Here is a 21,027-nt window from a genome sequence, read left to right on the forward strand (position 1 = left end):
TAAAATAGTGACAACACATCTTGTGTTGTGAAATTTTATTTCAAATAGAGTATTTTCCATTGTGCCTGTAAGATTATTCAGTGTACGTTTGACATTCTTCATCCTCACAGGAACTTCCTGTTCATACAGTGTTTCAGAATAACTGAACCGGAGGTGCTGAGGGCTGGTGATGGTGTTAACCCAGTATGGGACAGTAAGGGAAAAGTAGTTTAGTAAAGGTTGGGTATTTAACCTTTTAGGTTTTTTCAATTACAGAAACAGTGAATATAAGATCTATGTTTGCAAGTTGTTCACAGTTTAGAGCAAACTGTAAATCACTTCATGCTTTTACTTTCTATTAAGTCCTCATAAGGGTTGTAGGGTAAGGGTTGTCAATCAGTCAAGGGGCGGGACACACCCTGGGCAGATCACCTGTCCATAATAGGGCCACGTATACAGAGAGAATCTATGGAAATCAAAGTTGCACCAAAGTGGAACGGACGCTAATCCCTCGCACCAAGGTGCCGTGTTTGGGAATGTACAGCATCGTGTTTAAAACACAGGGCTCATCTGACAGGTAGAGTAGCTGTTCCTGATTGTATTTACATTGTGTTTTTGTGAAATAAACACGCTGGGCTCATCTGTCTCATCAATTTGACCCATTTTAATAAATAAATACAGAAAAATAAGGTCATAGCTCCATATGGATGTAGTCCTAGTTACGATGCAGGTCAGTAGACAGACAGACAGACACACTTAGGGCAGACAGGCTGCAATCACACAGGAACAAACAATGGGATTCTCTCTCACTCTTTTCTGCACAGATTTCTTGCTTTCACAGCTGATGACATTGGATTGATTAATCCGATCTCATGTGATAACCGCTGTTTATTTGGTACAGACCGTCCGATCAGAAGTTTAAAATGCAGTTGCATGAAGCCCTGGCGAGCAACAAACAAGCCGTTGGCTGAATTATAACAGGAGGATGCAGTTTGTTGTCCAGTGATGTGTCTGTGCTCTACACAACCGTACACTTCACATTTGAATGAGAAAGAAAAACGTTTGGAAAAATAAAAACAAGGAGGCACCATATGGTCAAATACAACCATGCAGGAGAGCCCTGAGCTATGAAAGTAACATCGCTCTTCATGTTGTCTAAAGGATAAATCTATTAATGAATCCCAGGATGCTGCTTGTAGAGAACTACTAGGTACAGTAGTCACACTGTGCAAAGCGTCATTCAGCAGGTTACACAACAACAACGTCCTGTCAGATTCAAGACACATGGAGGTATACTGTGGTAATTAACCATAACACATGCACAAAGTCACATATTTTTGTCACCCTGTATAAAAATGGATATCATGGAACACCTTTCAAAATAAAAGTTACAATTAAATATTTAAAAATGTTGGGTATAATAAAAACCTTCGCATCCCATGGAAGACCTGCATCCCAGTAATGAACCTACACATTATCATACAGTATATCAGGACAGGTCACCATATCGATAAGACTTCAAGATTAAGCTGTGAAGCGTATATTATATTATGGTTTATCCTAGCATAGCAGCCTTTCTTTGAACATCTTATATCAAGAGCTTTTAAAAAAACATGAGAATCAGGTTGTGCAACAAGAAGAGGAAACGGTGCGACTCTACAGCGGAAGCTGGTTAAAACTTTATTCCAATTCAGCTACGGATCTGCTGAGTGCACGTGCGAGAACTTTCTGACCTTTGGAGATTTTTCAGTCAGAACTGAAATGACAGTGACCACATACAGTATGAAACTCATTTGATCATTCTAGGCACATTTTGAACACATTAAATAGCTTATTCACTAAAAGTAACCACTGCTGCAGTCATAACGTGGATCTGTTGCCTTCAGTTCATTTCATTGTTGGTCTAAGCTACACATTAGACTATTCTATACCTGTACACGTCTAGCATAAATCGATGTTGATGACATGAAAAGGCTTCTATAAAGCGAGTGTCTGTGAGCATGAAGCTGTACACCTGTTTGCTGCAGTGAGAGGCTCAGCAGGGAGCTCAGTGGGCTGCCCACTCACAGGGCTTGTGCTCAGTCCACAACCACCTGCTGACTGCTAAACATCCTGCGAGTCTCAAGTGAGAGGGCAGCATGACAGACAGCACCAAGCCTGGTTCCACTTAGAGCACATGGCAACAGTTGTACTGAGCCAAGGGGAGGATCTTGGGCTTGTTATGTGTGGGCAGGTTGAAGGCCAACGCTTTCTCACACAGAGGAAACTGGAAGAGTCTCTCACGCAGCTTTATGCTGTGGCGTTTCCCCTGCTCCACCCTCGGAGCAGCGTCACCCCGGTTCCCCGGTGTGTTGTGGTGTTGACATCTGTCAGTGAAAAGTTCACCTCTTGTCCCTTCTCCTGCCTTCCCTTCTTCCTCTCCTCCTCTTTCTGCCTCCCTACCATTCAGGATAGCCGGGAATGCAGAGATAGAGGGAGGACATTTGTTAGTGTTGTTATTGGGTTCTTCTTCACGTTCTTTCTCTGTAGTTGTGTTGTCTGGCTGCCCCTGACAGCACGGGACCACCAAACCAGGCAGCGACGAAGGTGGAACCTCTGTTTTGGGTCTCACTGCCTTGTCCCCATGACTAACTGGTTGATCTGAGATCACACACCCAGTGTCTTTCTCCTCTTCCATTTCATCCTCCACTATCAACACTGAGCTTCCTAAACTGTCTTCTCTTTCTTCCTCTCGTGTGTGCCCCATATGATCTACTTCATCAAGCTGCACCTGAGCTTCTTTCTCTGATTCTGCTGCTAATAAAGAAGCCACACTACCCCTCTCCTCCTCCTCCTCCTTGTCCTCCTCTTCTTCTTCCTCCTCCTCCCTCTCCTCACAGATTTGCTGCAGCGCAGGTAGATTCTTGGTAGCTGTAGGCTCCTCAGCTGGCGGTGCACGAAGCGTGACGCTGATGCTGGGTTGCCATGGCCTGGTGGAGGGGTGCTGAAGAGTGGACCTCTTCAGCAGGTCCCCACACTCAGGCATGCCAGAGCGGGGGGAGCTGGGAGACATTGCCCCCGAGAGCCAGTGTGGCGGTGCCTCTGGGCTAAGGAGGACATTATCCAGCCCCTTCAGCCAGTCATGAGCCTCGATCTCCTCGAGTGAGGCACGGCAAACTGGATCCTTCTGGAGCATCCTGGAGATCAGACTGTCAGAAAGAAACGTTGTTTAATAAAAGGGATGCTGTTTGCGTGCTTCACCATTTAGTGATCCTTAAACAAATTGATTACAGTCTGAGCTTAGTTTAGCTAACTGGGGAAACCTTACATCAACCAGTAAGTCTTATGTCCAAAAGGTTCTTCTGTGCTTATCACACTTGTTTTGAATACAGCCACAGATATTTTAGCATTAAGCAAAAGCCAGAATGTGATGGATGACACTGTGCCAGAACCTGTTCATTCAGGCTTCAAACAGGCTTTAGACTCTGAGACAACTAGGACATTAAAATTATCTACTGAAACGCACACTAATAAGTCGATTTTACGGTCAGCAGATTCCTGACACAGGTCGATCCCCCACTTCTACTTAACAGCACAAAACGAGAGAATAGCACTGTAAAAAGAATCAATTTACACGCAAGCAAAGGTAATAACCTTACATTATTTGAACTCTTTTGTGACCTTCATGTCTACTGTATACTTTGCACAGTGTGTTTGATCTTACTCTCTACAGTTGTGTGAGATGTGTTCAGGAATGGAGTAGCGACAGTCAAGGATCATGACTAGAGTCTCACTGTCGTTGGTTTCTTGGAAGGGGGGGACTCCGCACACCAACATGTACAGTATCACCCCTAGAGACCAGATATCTGGAACACAGACACACAGGAAAACAAAAAATTAGCCTTAAACAGCTAAATCACCAAGGCCTTAAAATAGCATTAAATCCCGCTGCTCTCTAGTCAAATTTAGAATAGTTTCAGTTCATGAGGATATCTAAAAATACTTGCTTTAAAGCATGAAAGTAGTCCACCTACAGAACATGTGGAAATATAATCCTGTTCTATGGGTTTACATACAAAAATGAATGTTAAAATAAATAACCTAGTTCTATTTCATTTTGCATCCTGCACATCCTTGATAGAGGTCAGAGGTCAGTGTGAGCAACCGAGCAGTCACAAATGGGAATAAGGCTACATTAGGTTATTCCACAGTGAAGTGAAGAAATGAGAGCAGAGAGCATGAGTAATAGCTGGATGTCTGGTTTAATGTGTCCAAAGTGTATGAGCCTGGTGCTCTTTCAAGCACGCACGCACGCACGCACGCTTCCTGGTTCTGACCGACTGTGCTGACAGTGTTCTTTCCTCCTCCCTTTCCTTCCCTTTCTCTCTTCGCCTGTGTCTTCATGCAGGCTCAGCAAGAGGAGCTCAAAACGGCCTCAACCAGGCGAGAACCAGTGAACATGCATGCACGCACGCAGGCACGCACAAGAGGAAGAGCTGAGGGTTGAAGGCCACAGCAAACAGAGGGCTTGTTGTGGTGGTGTGCTATTCTGAGAATAATATCTCTCTCTCTCTCTCTCTCTCTCTCTCTCTCAAACACTGGAAAGAAGAGTGTTGCACATTCTGTTCATATTGTGCTTTAGCCCTGATGTAACACTAGAAATACACAGATAAAAAAAAAAAAACTCTGCCTCTGCTTCTATCACATTTGCTTTATACGACTGAGTGCAAAGACATTTCCAGTTTTGACCTTTGTCTTTTTGCAGTTAATGCTGTTTAATCGCTGATTGTTTTATCCCAACGCCTTGTGCCACTTTAGAGTTTTACAGAGAGTCTGACTACAAACATTAATGCTAGCATCTATTGTGTAACAAGCTGACTAAATGGAAATGGTGCTATTTCAAGTCAACTTGTTTGAAAAAGTGAAATGTTTCTGTCAACATTCTGTTCTGAGAATTTAGGCACTGTTAGATACGCTGGCAGCATCACTGCTTGTGTGGATACTTGCAAATTCATTCACCAATTTTAAGAGCACATGACTACAATATTATAGATATTATGTAAGTCTTAGGAAATAAATAATCAGCAGATTCAATTAATTATTAATGGGCAATAATGTCAGTTGGTCAGAATTTTTTCATGGATATTACATGTCAAAGCACAATACAGATCCAAACACTGTATGTATCTATTCTCACAGCATACTAGTCCCATGTGCGATGAACAAAACCATTGTCCAACATTACACTCATGATGGTCGAAAAAACAACAACCTTCGGGTAATATACGCTCACATGCAAGTTCACGAGCACGCTTTGAGTCTAGAGATGCGTTATGCAACAGGGCGGAGAAGTCACAGTGTACGCTTCTCTGCTCACTGGGGAACAGCACACATTCTCACCGTGCATTAGTGGCCTCCTGAGTCACATAGGACCGTTTAGAGGTTGTCTGTCTTACTGTGCACATTTTTACTAGTCAACAAGTGTGTACAGAGTGTGTAGAATAGGATTTATAACCTATAGTTTTCACTCCCACTAGTTTATGACTGTATAGTTACTGTTTCACAGTTAATAAATTATAATGAGTATTGGTCATATGTCACATTTCTTACAATGTTACAAATTTTCTCTGCATTAAACATAGCAGAGTGTGGACTGTCAAGGACACACCTGGTGAGAGGACTGGTAACGATCTGCATCCCAGATCAAAGCCCTAGTCATTAAACCACCAGAATTAGTTGCATTATGGTTTATGAGAAAAATAGATATATAGGTGTTTTTGAAATATAAAAAAATAGTAATAACAATATTTTGTTTCAATACTGACAGACATTAAGACTCATTAACAGTGAACGATACCCCTTTGGGACCTTTAGGAGTGAAGTGGACAGTTTCACTGTCATTCATGCATTAGGAAAATAAATAGGTCTTTCATAAGAGTTGCGCAATTATTCTCCTAAATTGACGTCCGTTTTGTGGGTCCGTTGCTAAGAGAGATGAATATCATCTGAAGCATACACAGTGCTACTGTGCTGTGCTTTTCAGGCCTTGGAGAAGTCCCTGTTGATATAAACAGTCCTGTAACCTTCCATATAACCATATAAAAACATTGACAAAGGGGCGGGTTTGTCAGAGAAACACCATACCATATAAGATGTGGTGGCACGCCAGAACGAGAGTTAAGGACAGTCATACAAGTCTTTGTACACACAATACAACAGTAAATCAGAGACATCTAAACTCAACCTAACCTCAGAATGCCTTTGTGTGGGTTACTGCGATTCACACGGACAGTATTACTCCACTTATTGTTTCAGAGCTTTGGAAGAGAGATTGTCTGCCATCAGAATAAATTCTGACGTGAAAATGAAGGTTATCCATGCAATGAAGGCAGTTATCACAAAACCAGCATTAGGAAATCACTTTACTATCAATCATAGTTCTCAACAAGATTAATAAGCCTCAGAGTGAAGGAGTATATTATTAAGTCTGACTTATATTTATATACCAAGGACAAGCTGCATGCTACACTGTCGGCAGGATAAATAAATAATTATCTAAAGTATCTGTCAGATGCAAGAGTTCCTTCTACAATGAACACGCTTGTCTAATTGAAGCCTTCTTCCCTGCGTATCTGTCTTTTTACATAACTTGTTGGCCCACGTTTGTGTCATAACCACTCACTGTCACATTCACTGTAGCCACCAAGACAAACTGACCCAGTGCTATTCAAAGTGCTACAGTAATGATGAGCTGTATACCGATTTAAACAGTGTTTTATGTGTGAAGCGAAGGCATAATATTAATACCCAGACTACAGGAAGTTCACACCCATGCATGCACGCAGATGTTATATAACTCTAGTTTCTCTTTGTGAAAACCAACAAGCCCTGTGTACTTGACTGCATCTCCTCCACATCATATGACCAACACACACACACACACACACCTTAAACAAAGACACTCGGCACTGAGGGAACCACAGTGAATTCAACAACAGCCTGTTTGTATGAGACAGAAATATTAAAGAGACAGGGCAGTGTGGAGACGAGTTTATGAGTCACCTTACTAAGCTGAGATCACTGAGGGACATATTAGGACTAACACACACACACACACACACACACACACACACACACACACACACACACACACACACACACACACACACACACACACACACACACACACACACACACACACACACACACACACACACACACACACACACACACACACACACACACACAATTTGAAGAAAACTAGAGTCGATTAGAGGTAATGATGAAATGCAAACCGATTTAAATGGTTGCTACACGTGTGGATACTTTTAGAAACAGGAACAAGAATAAAAAGAAGGAACTAATGCAACTCAGACATTCTACTGTTAGGTTACAGATGCATGTGAAGAGTGTGTCTTTATTGTTAACCAAGGGCAGGGCATGTGTAATAAAAGGTGTGTCAAAGGAACCATCCTTCAGAGACAATTCTAAACAGAAGAGACAGAAGGAAAAACCTTCATTTTTAGACCAATGTGCAACTCATCCTCACAAGAGGCAGCGTTTTCTCTACACTAACAAACACTGTAGAGAAGACACTCTTCCAAAGAAACAGCCACTAATTGCAGTCCGGGTGCATTTGTATTCAGTGCAGATGTATTTGTAATCACCAGAATAAATAGCACACAAACGCTGCCAAAGTCCATGCTAGTCCTGCTTAGTAGATAAAACCCACAGACCTCCCTGAAGCGAACATGCCGTCTCCCCCCAAGAGATCAGATCAAATCTGTTTCTACGCAACACAACGTCAAAGCACGAAACACCTCTAATATCAGGTCACGTCAGTACGGACCATCCTTTCCACGGACGAACAGCACACAGGTGAGTCTGCTGTGCAGAGGCCTGGTGAGCTGCAGTATTAGGTTCCACTGCAGAACGTGTCCAGTTAGCTCAACACTGACTGTCTTTCCCAGACTGACCCAGATACACACACACAAACACACACACACTAATCCTTTAGAGATATGCACCCACACAGACACATACTAATGCCCACATCCATACATCCTGTATACATAGGATTTAACACATGCAACCAAGGGCACACGGGGAAAGTACTGTAAAACACACACACTGAAATATAATAAAATACATAGTATCGTACTCCACCACAGATCAGAACCCCTACTACACTGATGCCAAGGTAGAACAGTTTGTCTGAGGTTAGGATCATGAACATGGTCAACTGACTGACACTCTCATTTGGAATGTGTTGAGGACTTTGGCAAATGATATAAAGCTTCAAATCAGCTACTAAAGGAACTGAAGGTATGACTGCTCTGGACTCTACTCTATGCTACTCATAGCCTACAATATGACTGGATCTGAGTGACCAGTGGTTATGTCAGCCCCAGCAGAACAACTAGAAGCCTAGGAGTGTAGCTACATAGCTTATCTTAACCAGTGCTTACAAACCTTTAAAGACAAATCTACTTGTTACCTCTGGTTCTGTTAAGACTGGGGGTGAGGGTTCCCCATTTTGAGAACCACTGATGGTTCTAATTGCAAAAAGTAAATATTTCTCACCAACAGATGGAGCGTCATACTCTTCTCCCAGTAAGATCTCTGGAGCCGAGTACGCCAGCGATCCACAGCTGGTGGCCAACATTGTCCCGGGTTGGAATAAATTGCTGAAGCCAAAGTCCGTTAGCTTCACAGCCCCCTGTTGGGGGAAGAAGACCACGTTCTCAGGCTTCAAGTCACGGTGCACGACGTGAAGCTGGTGGCAGTACGCCACAGCACGCACAATCTGTGCAAAGTGGCGCTTGGCAGTGCTCTCAGCCACGCCTCCCTCGTGGCGAAGGATGTAGTCGTAGAGGTCTCCGCCTTCAGCCAACTCCATCACCAGGTAGAGGGTGGTGGGTGTGTCAATGGCCTCGTACAGGCGGACCACGTTGGGATGCTGAACCCGCCTCATGCACCTGAGAATAGGGGGAAGTTAGTGTTTCTGAAGAAGAATCCATATTTTGTCCCATTTTTAGCTCAGATGAGAATAAAGAGTATGTCTGCTTGGAAACCGGACCTAAAAATAACCAACTCCAAAGAACATTTGGTATTTTTTTTTTAAACTTTTTTCTTCCAAAGCGACTTGTATCTCTTTACCTGACTTCCTGTAAGAGGTGGCTTGTGGCCATGACATCGAGCTTTGTCTTGTCAATCATCTTGACAGCCACCAGCTGCCCAGTGTTGACATGACGAGCCAGTTTAACCACAGCAAAGTGGCCCCTTCCCAGCGTTCGACCCAGATGGTAGAGTCCGCTGAGGTCAGAGCGAGGGGGGCTGCATCTGGGCTTGAGGTGCGCATCTTTGGCTGTGAATATCTTTCCAGAGGAGTCCATGTTTGAAACAAAGAAGGACTTTGAAATAGTGAAGGGTAAAGGAGGGACTGAACTCCAGAGCTTCAAAAAGCTGGAGGGGAATATAGCAAGGTACAAATGGAAGAAAGAGATGAAAGATAGCCGGTTGAAGGTGTCAGATGCCGGGGGAAGGGTGCTGGGTAGCAAAGTTCCTCAAGGGTGGGGAGTTGCCTGGCAGGACAAAGAAAAGACAACACAATGAAACGAAAAGTCTGTTGTGTTGATAAATGTGGCCTTTGCCCTGAGGGACAAGGGCTTTAGATGAGGTCAGCTGCTGCTAATGCCTCATAATTAAAACACTGCACCAGAAATAGACTCACATATTCAAATCAAAAAAAAAAGACTGAATTCACTAGTAAACATCTGCTTACTCTTTATGATAGTTACAGCACAATGAGTGTAGCAGAAGATAAAATGATCCCTTATATGATGTTTAAGTGTTGTGTTTGGCTCTTTCTCAAATATCACTCATCCAGCACAAATGTACGTCAGATCAATAGTGTAACAGGAAACCATAATGTGTGTGTGTGTGTGTGTGTGTGTGTGTGTGTGTGTGTGTGTGTCTGTGATTAGTTTGGCTAAGAGGGTCAGAAGGTGGAACTGGACCTAATGATGTCACCACCGTAGGGGGTAACAAGTTCAGCCACTACCATCCTCATCATCCTCAGTTTATCTCTCAGTCAACTTTGCTGTTGGTTCTGTGTTCCTGTCATCTCAACGTCTAAAGAATTACACTTATCACTATAGAGCAGCAGCTTACTACTATTAGAAAGCACAGACCCCCCCCCCATTAGCTCCACCGGGCTAAGTGGACCCTAGCGGGCCTTGCCCCGGTCAGAAGCTGACGTCCGCGGCTTCACACACTTTTCAGACCCCGAGCACTACGTCGTCTCGCCACGGGCCGCCACGCTCGTGCGCTGAAGCCAGTTCTTCTCTACTTGGCCTCAACTGCGGGTACGAGTTGGCAAATACTTTCCATTTGTCGCACTGTTTGGAGCTCAGCAACTACAACGCGCCCTCACTGACCGCCAGCAGCTGCCGGAGCGGCCACACAACTACGACAGCGCAGTGACCGCGGTGCTAACTTACCATTGTTCTACGGATATCCCGCAGCAGCCGCGTCCGCTCCGCCAACGCTGCTTTCTGCCGCTGCACAGCCTCGCACTTAATGTCAGCGCTGAATTCAATGGGAGAAGCCAACAACGCCGCCGTCTCCTTCCACAACACTTCACATGTTCGCGGTCCACGCGTGCGCCACACTTTTCTCCACGACCGTCCGCCTGCTTTGATTCATCCCCACACCGTCGAGCCGTGTCTGCGCGCGCCCGCTCCGACTCACGCACGGACCGAGCAGAGGACCGAACTATGCTTCTCGCGCGTGCACGTAGATGCGCGCGTGTGCCTCCAGCTTCCCTCTGACGTCAATACATTCCAACTCGCTCCCGCGGCGCAGCGGCAGTCCGCGAGCGCGAGCCTCTCGCACGCAGTGGGGGAGGTGGGGCTAAATGACTGAATGGCTGCTTCCAAGTCCAAGTAATTACATAACTAATGTTTTTTCCGCTGTAAATACCAGGCTTCAATGAAATATAGCGTTGTATACACGGCAGCCGGCATTCCTCGCATGCTTCTGTTGCAATTCACACCGTTATCTAAAGGACCGCCGCGGAAAAAGACTTAAACTAAAAAGTTTTTCTCTTTGAACCCCCAGGTTTTTAAGTAACTGGAATGTAATAAGGAAAATGCAGATGTCATTCAGGATGGTCTCTATAATGAGCCACAGTGTCAAGATATAATAACTAATGATGTCATCGGGCTAAATGTAAGCCTTTGTGTGCACAATAAGTCATAATAGTTTGTTTCCATGTTCGCTTGTGTCATATGTGCCATTTCTGCTTTTATTGGGTTATTTCTACTATTGTTATCCTGTAAATCTGCTACAGTCTGCGCGGTGAGCTCATCCCAGCTGCTCTTTGTTACGTCTTACCTGTTAAGCAGCAGAATAGTGGGGCCACCTAGTGGTTCTATGTGTTACAATGCCACGTGGCCCAGGTTTTTCGACAGCGCACGTAAACGTTGTGTTTGATTTTGGAACACAACACGCACTTGTTATAGTTTCTCGTGAACCACTGACAGCTTTAGGCGAACGTGTCAGTAAGTGGTTACATCCTTTAGGACAGGATAAAACTTTGATTAATGCAATACATAATAAAATTCTAAAACAGAGAAATGTCATTTCAAAATTGACACTGTTCACACTTGCTTCACACAAGAAAAACAATTCCACTGTCACAAGAATAAGATTTATTGTGTTATGGGTCGTCATAGTGTTATATTAGATCTTTCTGGATTCAATTTAAGTTAATTTAAACATTGTCAAAGTAAATTGTATCACACAGTTATGTAGATTTGTAGTGCAAATATAAAGGATGTATACAGGCATAAATAAAATAATTAGTTAAATTACAAACAAACAGTTTGTACACAGTATATAGTTACACATTTATGTCGGTGGAATGATTAAGAATTTTAGCCTTTGCTTAAATTTTAAAGTGCAATGATCTGGTTTGTCATTGTGAAGTAGGGTCAGCATGAACACTACTGTACACTATACGTGTGCCTTCATGTAGCCTTTAAGAAGAAAGCACTCTCTGGTATCAGGGCATGTGTAAGCCTCTCCCTCATGATCTCCTTTGTTGAGTACAAGGGCAGCTCCAGAATGGAGTGACAGGTCAAAGACTCTGGGAAGTGCTGATCGCAGGAGCCGCTCCAGATGTACTTCATACGAATGCACATCTTCGTTTGGTCCATTCCAAGAATAGGAGCCCTCCTGAAACCCGTGACAAACCCTGAGAGAATGCAAGTGGAGGCAGGTTACGACAAACCTTCACCAAAACATGTTAACAAGTAAACAACATTCAATCCTTCCGTCCTTCAGCAACAACAATTGCAGAGCTGCATCTTTGAATCCATGTACAGTGTGGAAACGCTGTAAAGTCTGAGTATAAAGTCGCCCATGTGGAACAAAATGAGAATATACAGTACAGTATACGATCAATATGTTTTATATATACATATATAAAAACTCATAAATATATATATATATATATATATAAAAAACTCCCTTCTCACCCTACGCGAGTGGTCTCATCCATTTTTTCCGAGCTACCAGAGGCCAGGAAGCTTTATAGTCGTATATATATATATATATATATATATATATATATATATATATATATATATATATCCCTACCACAACAATCACAGAACCAATGACCTGATATACGCTTCAGGATCAGTGATCCTAGAGGTGCTTGGCTATAAGAGCAACCATGGGAGCCATGAGAAACAATACCCACCATGGAAACGAAGGTTGGAGGCAAAAATCAAGGCAGCTCGGAGGGAAGTGAGCCAAATGACAGAGGCCCAGAGAGGTGCAATGAAAAGACAGATGCCCAAGAGGTACAGCCAGATGACCATACCTGAAGCACTCGAAACTGCCAAGCAAAGGCTACAAGCCTTGGCCAGCCGCCTAAAGAGATACACCAGAGATAACGAAGCCAGACGAATAAACCGGCTGTTCGCAACACAACCTGCGAAAGTGTACTCTCAATGGCAGGGTAATAACAACAGAGCAGACCCACCAAGGCTGGAAACTGAACAGTACTGGAAGGGTATATGGGAAAGGGAGGCATCACACAACAGTGATGCACAGTGGCTGGTGGATCTGAGGGAAGATCACAGTAACCTCCCTGAACAGAATCCAGTGACTATCACAGTGGCAGACATCCAACATAGAGTCTCAGGTATGAAAAACTGGACAGCACCTGGCCCTGACATGATCCACGCCTACTGGCTAAAGAAGCTTACTGCAATCCATGAGCGCCTGGCAGCACAAATGAACCAGCTGCTAAGGGATGGGACTCACCCTGAATGGCTAACCGAAGGGGCGAACGATCCTGATAATGAAGGATCCCTCAAAGGGTACAGTCCCATCCAACTACCGGCCAATAACCTGTCTCTCCACAACATGGAAGCTCATGTCAGGCATCATCGCAGCTAAGATAAGTGGGCACATGAGTCAATACATGAGCGAAGCACAGAAGGGCATCGGTAAGGATACCAGAGGAGCCAAACACCAACTCCTGGTAGACAGAACAGTCGCCCAAGACTGCAGAATGCGACACACCAACCTGTGCACAGCCTGGATCGACTACAAGAAAGCCTATGACTCAATGCCACACACATGGATCACTGAATGCTTGGAGCTGTACAACATCAACAGAACTCTAAGGGCCTTCATTGCAAACTCGATGAGGTTGTGGAGAACCACCCTTGAAGCCAATGGGAAGCCACTTGCCCAAGTATCCATCAAACGTGGCATATACCAAGGAGATGCACTGTCCCCACTGCTGTTCTGCATAGGTCTGAACCCCCTCAGCCAAATAATAAACAAGACTGGCTATGGATACCGACTCCGGAACGGGGCCACCATAAGTCACCTCCTCTACATGGATGACATCAAGCTGTACGCCAAGAGTGAGCGAGACATCGACTCGCTGATCCACACCACCAGGATCTACAGCTCGGACATCGGGATGTCATTCGGACTCGAGAAATGTGGGAGGATGGTGACAAAGAGAGGCAAGGTAATCCACACAGAAGGGGTCTCACTCCCAGAAGGAAGAATAGCAGACATTGAGGACAATTACAAGTACCTTGGAATACCACAGGCAAACGGCAACCTTGAACAGGCAACAAGGAATGCGGCAACAGCCAAATACCTCCAACGAGTAAGGCAAGTCCTAAGAAGCCAGCTCAATGGCAAGAACAAATCCCAGGCAATAAACAGCTACGCCCTGCCAGTGATCAGATACCCTGCAGGAATAATAAGGTGGCCAAAGGAAGAGATACAGACCACAGATGTTAAGACACGAAAGCTCCTCACCATGCATGGAGGGTTCCACCCCAAATCCAGCACCCTGAGACTATACGCTAGCCGCAAAGAAGGAGGCCGAGGACTAGTGAGCGTGAGAGCCACTATCCGGGATGAAACATCCAAGATCCATAAGTACATCAAGGATAAGGCCCCGACAGATGACGTGCTGAGTGAATGTCTCAGGCAGTGGAGAACAGAGGATGAGATGCTGGAAGAGGGACCATCATGGGAGGACAAGCCCTTGCATGGGATGTACCACCGGAACATAACTGAAGTGGCTGATCTCAACAAATCCTACCAATGGCTTGAAAGGGCTGGGCTGAAGGACAGCACAGAGGCACTCATCCTGGCCGCACAGGAGCAGGCCCTGAGCACCAGAGCCATAGAGGCCCAGATCTACCACACCAGACAAGACCCAAGGTGTAGACTGTGCAAAGAGGCCCCTGAGACGGTCCAGCACATAACTGCAGGGTGTAAGATGCTGGCAGGCAAAGCATACATGGAACGCCATAACCAAGTGGCTGGCATAGTATACAGGAACATCTGCGCAGAGTATGGACAGGAGACCCCAAGGTCACAGTGGGAAACACCTCCCAAGGTGGTAGAGAACGAGCGAGCCAAGATCCTGTGGGACTTCCAGATCCAGACTGACAGAATGGTAATGGCGAACCAACCAGACATTGTGGTGGTGGATAAAGAGCAGAGGAAAGCCGTAGTGGTGGATGTGGCAATACCAAGCGATGGCAACATCAGGAAAAAGGAACATGAGAAACTAGAGAAATACCAAGGGCTCAGAGAAGAACTGGAGAAGGCTTGGAAGGTGAAGGCCACAGTGGTGCCTGTGGTGATCGGAGCACTAGGGGCTGTGACCCCCAAACTGGAGGAGTGGCTACGACAGATCCCTGGAAAAACATCCGAAATCTCAGTCCAGAAAAGTGCAGTCCTAGGAACAGCAAGGATACTACGCAGAACCCTCAAGCTCCCTGGCCTCTGGTAGAGGACCCGAGCTTGGAAAGTGGATGAGACCACCCGCGGAGGGTGAGAATAGAGTGTGTGTGTATATATATATATATATATATATATATATATATATATAAAAACAACTACACCATAGTATATATATATATATATATATATATATATATATATATATATATATATATATATATATATATATATATATCCACACACACACACACATAAATATATATATCGAAAATACTACTTACAAAGAAAATCTTTCTTCTGTTCTTCAGAGAGTTCATCAAAGACCTCCCAAAACATCTGTATGGTGGGGTGCCTAGCGTTGTATGTCTCATACTGTGTGTTCTGACGGCATAAATAAAGTAATCCGTGACATTTAGACAATTAGTGACATACTGTGTGTTCTGACGACACACTGGAGGCTTTAACAGTTGTACCTTGGAAGTATTTTTTTTTTGTTATACTGTACCTGTTTCAGCTTGGCCCAGTCGTAGACACCTTTACCAACCAGAACTCCCTGCAGCTCCTCTGGTCGAAACAGCTTCACCAAATCCCGGTCACACACCTTGAAGAAGCCTCGTCTAAACTCCTGAAACACGCCGGCCACTGATGTGTTGAAGACGTGATTCACGTAGGCTTCAACAAACTCTTTCCTGTTTAATCAACAGACATTTGTGTCAGATAACTGACCGCGACACAGAGGGAATACACACAACTTGTATTGGATAGTTACATAACAAGTCTTCAGTCTTACCTATTTTGACCTGTCACTGGCTTTTCAGGGTTTTGGGGATCAAGTTTAACGTCCCTATTATCCCAGCAGATCTGTTAATTATGAAAGGGAGGCTGTGATAAATATCACTGCAGCTGGCGAGTTGTGAGGAGTAGAGTTGGCCATCAGGCCACAGTTTACAAGAAAAGACCAACCGTAAACTCCTGGCCCAGTTCTTTTAAGACATCATCTTCATATTCCAGGATCCACTGCAGGCTCCTTAAGATAAATAACACATTCACCAAAAGAACTACAGCAGACAGCATGATTTATTATCATTATTATTACACTGACTCTGCAACAGTTGGGCAGAACTCCATCATGTCCTCAAGTGTCGGTTTGATGTTGAGTAGCTTCTTGAACAGAACCAGTGGGAAGGATAAGTCTATGATGCACTGGTTGTACAAGGCCAAACCACACAGAAGCCCCAACAGGAAGAAATTGGACCTGAACTCCTTTGTTGCCTGTTTGTTTATCAAGCAAAACAGTCAGAACCGTGTAAAAGTGAATCCAGAGTTTGTGGCTCTAATACTCTTTCTATGTGTATCTTACTTTGGAGGGGAACCACACAAGCGTCTTGACGTCGTTAAACATGAACATCTCAGACTTGGTGGACACCAAGTCCCGACACAGGTGGTGAAAAAAGTCTCGTTTGTAGACATCTGTGAGCTTTGGGTCCCCATCGAAATACACCTGCCAGACAGAAAAGACTCCCATCACTGGCGATCACACAGAATAAAAGCATCCTCTTAGCAGCAAGTCAAAGCAAAATATTGACCACCAGTGGCTTCTGGAGGCTATGGTCATCAACCCCAGCCAGTTGTTCAAAACAGTCCTCCAAAAGTGATGCTCGCTTCAGCTTTAGTTCAAAGAAATTACTTTCAGGTAAAGGGACCAGACCCAAAGCTCTCCTCTGGCGCTCTACCTATGAAACAACCCATAATATCAGCGTCCAGCATGAGTTCTCATTTGATTCACTGTGATTATTGCAGTGTCAACATGAACCTGCTAATGGCTCATTGGAGAAGATGGCTTCAGTTACTGTACCTGAGTGAGCACAGCGTTGATTTCAAATGCCATTTTCTTTGACTTGAGATCCATCACAAATTGGAAGTTACAGAGGAGAAGTGGTGGAAAATTCTTTTTGAAGAAGAGAATATTGATACTGAATGTTATCTGAACAAAAAAAGAGATGTTTGGAAAATGAATCTGTCAGTTTTGCTTTTCTTTTTACCTTTGAGCGCCAAAGTGTTACGTCCCTGTTCAGAACTTCCTGCTTTATTTCCAGACAGTATGTGCTATCAGGGATCCTCTGGCGTCCTTCAGTCCCCTTGTTCACCTTTAAAACATTTGTTTTAATATAGATTGACCAAACAGATTCTTACATAAAATAAAACTAAGGTTAGTTTACGTTTTCACGTGTCACTTTGAAAAATGATACTAACATTGTACATATGCTGGAGGACTTTGAGCACGTTCTTCACTCCTGAGGTGTCTGAAAGCTCAGAGGAGAGGAGGGCTGAGAGGGCCTGAGTCCATACCTTGACGTACCTGCTCATAGTGTGCGCTGACAGTGAACACCACCAGTTGCCTGGGAAACAACAAGTTAGTGAGAACAGATGAGGCCTATCTTCTTATCATCATCACATAGTAACAATTCTAGTAGTTTGGCCCTGGAAGGGGAGTGCAGTGCAGGTTTGGGTAGATCCTTGTGGAGCAGCCTTATGGGCCCTGTTGTTTTCTACTGTGTACTTGTGATAAAAGCAAAAAGATTGTTTAAAATATTTACTGTGTGTAAGAATAGAATAAGAAAAGGATTAATTTTCAACTTGAAGTTTCTAAAGTTATAATTTACCCTTATTGCCATCCACTCATCAATAGCACCAAGGCACAGAGGATTTGGTTACAGCAAAAAGTCTGTTTCCCAGCAGTGATTGACAAGAAGACACTGATGCACTCTATAAAACCCAGACCCCTCTCTGATACCTAGGGTTTGGAGGCCTTGGCCACCAAGTCTTTGCATGGCGCCGGCCGCCGCTGCTGCCAGCTCTACACATGGATGCAGCTTGTGTTCCTGTATCACATGCATCAGCTCGTTGACCAGCAGGTAGATCCTCAGACCCTCTACTCCCACCGGCTTTTTATCAAGCGAGCGAAGCAACTCCACAACAGCAAGCTCGAGCTGTTAACAATACACAAGTGGTTAAAGTGAAGGTTTGTCTCTTTAACCCCTGATCTATGGATGATCAATAAATGTGCACCTTCTCCACAACATTTCTCTCCATCAGTTCCTCCAGTTTGCTTTTAACAAGTGACAAGTCCACACCAGAGTAATTTGAAGAGGTCTGGAAATGTTTATCCTGTCTGAAAACAAGAAAGTACAAGTAAATTGCATAAAACAGCTTAAGGGAAGAAGAGGTCCTCAGAAGAGTATGTGTGTTTACCTTTGCTCCAGGAAGCTCCCGTTCACACAGGATGCAGAACAAAACATCCTCAGGATTTTCCTGTGAAGGATTCACATGTTTTGACACTAACATTTAAGACATAATGTAACACTGAACAATGCAATAATCATACTCAGAGATCAGTGAGCACCGCTGCACCACACCACCAAACCCACTGTTTAATCTGTTTCCGTGTCTTTGAATCACGTTCACACATCCACTTAGTCATTGTTCCTTCAATGCAGTCAATCTTTGGTCTTTCATGAAGTTTCTGTGGATTAAGAGAGAATGAAATAGTGAATTTATATACACAAATAATGCAGTTTATTAATCTTTCCAATAATTAAAATGCGTCCAGGCTGGACTCTAAGTTTACCTCATTAGACATGCATACTGCAAAGGAACTGTTTCCTCCTGCGTAGATCTTTCTGATTTTGAGATCATCCCTGGAGTCTGAAATAGTTCCAGCATGTTGAGCTCATCTTCTCCTCTAACTACAGGATGCCACAACAGTTCAGTTTGAGTTCAAGCATTGTTACCTTGTGGCAGTTGAACAGGCAGAGGCACACAGGGAGTCTCCTTTCCGCGGCCCAGCTGCCCTAAGTCACCACACCCACAGGAGTAGATCCTCCTAGAGTCTGTGAGCATCAGTGTGTGTTGTCTGATTAGGCAGACAGCAAAACAAGTGTTTTAGCGTCACCACAGATGTGTGTGGTCAAATAAAACAATACGGGACGTGACTTAAACCAGAAAGATTTTAAATCATCCCACTCTGTTATACTTCAGTATGCCGGTATCAATCATCATCAATAAATCACATCAGCTTCATCAAACTAATTAATAATGTTTTCATAGGTGAAGAATTGTACTCTACCGTCCACATGCAACCTGGATGACCTTTGACCCCCACAGCTCTGCAACAAGCCGAGGACGCAGCTCATTCCTGAAGGAGTTGTGTCCCAGCTGCCCGTGTCGACCTGATCCGAAGGTGAACACGGCCCCATCCTAAGGAGAGACCACACAGCCTCCAGTTAAAAGCTCATCCTTCGCTTCCCTTTACGTCTGTGGGACAGAACACTTCTGTGCGTGGGCTCATTTCCCCTGATTTGTGCCACAGATACTGTAGTAACAAGGTTAGAAAGCTCCACTAACCTTGGTGAGAGCGACGGTGTGGTCCTCTCCACAGGAGACAGAAACCGTTTTCTTCATGTCCAGGTAATGAACAGCAACAGGTACATCTCTGTCTATAGAAATGATGTCACCATGTCAAGCGTTCCCCACCACGCGTTTCGTGTAAACATAGAAGCCCTTTCCTACCCGTGGTGTCTCCCAGGCCGAGCTGCCCGCGGTGGTTCCTGCCCCAGCTGAACACGGCTCCAGACACAGACAGACAGAAACTCTGCTCTCCACCTGCAGCGATCTGGACCAGGGGGATCCCTGACAACGCTCTGAGGTGCTGGGGAGGACTGGCCCCCAGCCTCCTGGTACCCATACCCAGCTGGCCCCTGGAGCCCTGCCCCCATGTGTACACCCGGCCGTCTGTGGACACATCAGCACGGCTGAGTCAAAACCTGGGCTCTGTGTGGTCTGTGTTTATACCTACTTTCCTTAGCACAATTAAATGATGGAGGACAAACCTGACAAACTTCTAAACTTCACCAGTAGCAGGTCACTGTACCTTTGGTCAGAGCGAGTGAATGCTGACTGCCACAAGCCACTTGAGAAACTGCTATTCCACACAGAGCGTCTGGAGTCCTGAAACAGCAACAAGCAGCAAAGATTACGCACGTTTTCTAATATTTAAGTCAAATGAACAACGATTATGAAAGTGGCACAACCTAAACCTAATTCTTACCGTGTAGTGAGCTTAGGAACCTCCACACAGAGGACGCTGCCTCTGTCAGACAGCAGAGTGACGGCTTCATCCCCGCAGCTCACAGCCTGGATCTTCTCCTTACATTTAACCAGGTCTGAGGCCAGCAGGTGACAGATCAAAAGGACAGAGGCCGTTCATCAGGTTCATGTAGACAGTAGAGAGCAGAAACACAAGACTGACACTCACTCTGCTTTCCTCCGTCACTGTCCTCGCTGGTGCGAATGATGAATGCGTCTCCATTGGTTTTAACGAAGCCAACCACGCTGTGACCCGCAGACAGGTCCCCGACGTGACGGCCGAGGTTCAGGAGGCGAACTCCAGCATCCGACACGTTCACAGCGCTTCTAGAGCCAAAGCCCCGCTGACACTTCTCTCCCCACGAAAACATGTTGAAGTGCCTGCAGGGAGCGACAGCTGCTTCTTATGACGCAGCTCCGTCAGCCAGAAACGAAACCAGAGCATGACGCCAGCAACGCTGAAGGGAAAGCAGAAGCTCAGACGTGTTGCAGTTATGACGAAAGGAAACCGAAAGTGATGCTCCACGTATTAAGCGCAAACGTACGAATAATAAACAGTGTGAAGACAGTGGGGCGGATATCCGTGTGTGTGCGCGCGCATGTGTGTGTGTGTGTGTGTGTGTTTGT

The 21,027-nt window shown here is 44.8% G+C and overlaps 2 protein-coding genes across 4 annotated transcripts; both read right to left on the bottom strand.

The window, feature by feature from the left end:
• Nucleotides 1-623: 623 nt before the first annotated feature.
• Nucleotides 624-10,791, bottom strand: snrkb (SNF related kinase b). Its single transcript, XM_029153600.3, has 5 exons — nt 10,461-10,791; nt 9,118-9,542; nt 8,542-8,936; nt 3,683-3,824; nt 624-3,167 (listed from the first exon to the last, which is right to left on the bottom strand). Exons 2-5 carry the CDS (start codon nt 9,351-9,353, stop codon nt 2,147-2,149), a joined length of 1,794 nt encoding a protein of 597 aa, XP_029009433.1. The 5' UTR covers nt 9,354-9,542; nt 10,461-10,791; the 3' UTR covers nt 624-2,146.
• Nucleotides 10,792-11,655: 864 nt separating this feature from the next.
• Nucleotides 11,656-20,957, bottom strand: LOC114857652 (probable E3 ubiquitin-protein ligase HERC3). Of its 3 annotated transcripts, XM_029154326.3 has the most exons (23): nt 20,570-20,956; nt 20,363-20,477; nt 20,186-20,262; nt 19,825-20,046; nt 19,660-19,751; nt 19,382-19,512; nt 19,047-19,168; nt 18,884-18,960; nt 18,684-18,778; nt 18,508-18,567; nt 18,325-18,427; nt 18,050-18,245; nt 17,509-17,654; nt 17,298-17,402; nt 17,111-17,203; nt 16,842-16,988; nt 16,616-16,756; nt 16,358-16,527; nt 16,219-16,282; nt 16,046-16,116; nt 15,761-15,944; nt 15,537-15,636; nt 11,656-12,217 (listed from the first exon to the last, which is right to left on the bottom strand). In XM_029154326.3, exons 1-23 carry the CDS (start codon nt 20,769-20,771, stop codon nt 11,991-11,993), a joined length of 2,940 nt encoding a protein of 979 aa, XP_029010159.1. In that variant the 5' UTR covers nt 20,772-20,956; the 3' UTR covers nt 11,656-11,990. The 3 variants fall into 3 exon arrangements, with proteins under 3 accessions (XP_029010159.1, XP_029010160.1, XP_029010161.1); XM_029154327.3 differs by lacking the exon at nt 16,842-16,988 and having other exon boundaries at nt 20,570-20,957; XM_029154328.1 differs by lacking the exon at nt 20,570-20,956 and having other exon boundaries at nt 19,660-19,747; nt 20,363-20,427.
• Nucleotides 20,958-21,027: the final 70 nt, after the last annotated feature.

Source organism: Betta splendens, chromosome 6 (genome assembly GCF_900634795.4).
Source record: "Betta splendens chromosome 6, fBetSpl5.4, whole genome shotgun sequence".
Classification (NCBI taxonomy): Eukaryota; Metazoa; Chordata; class Actinopteri; order Anabantiformes; family Osphronemidae; genus Betta; species Betta splendens.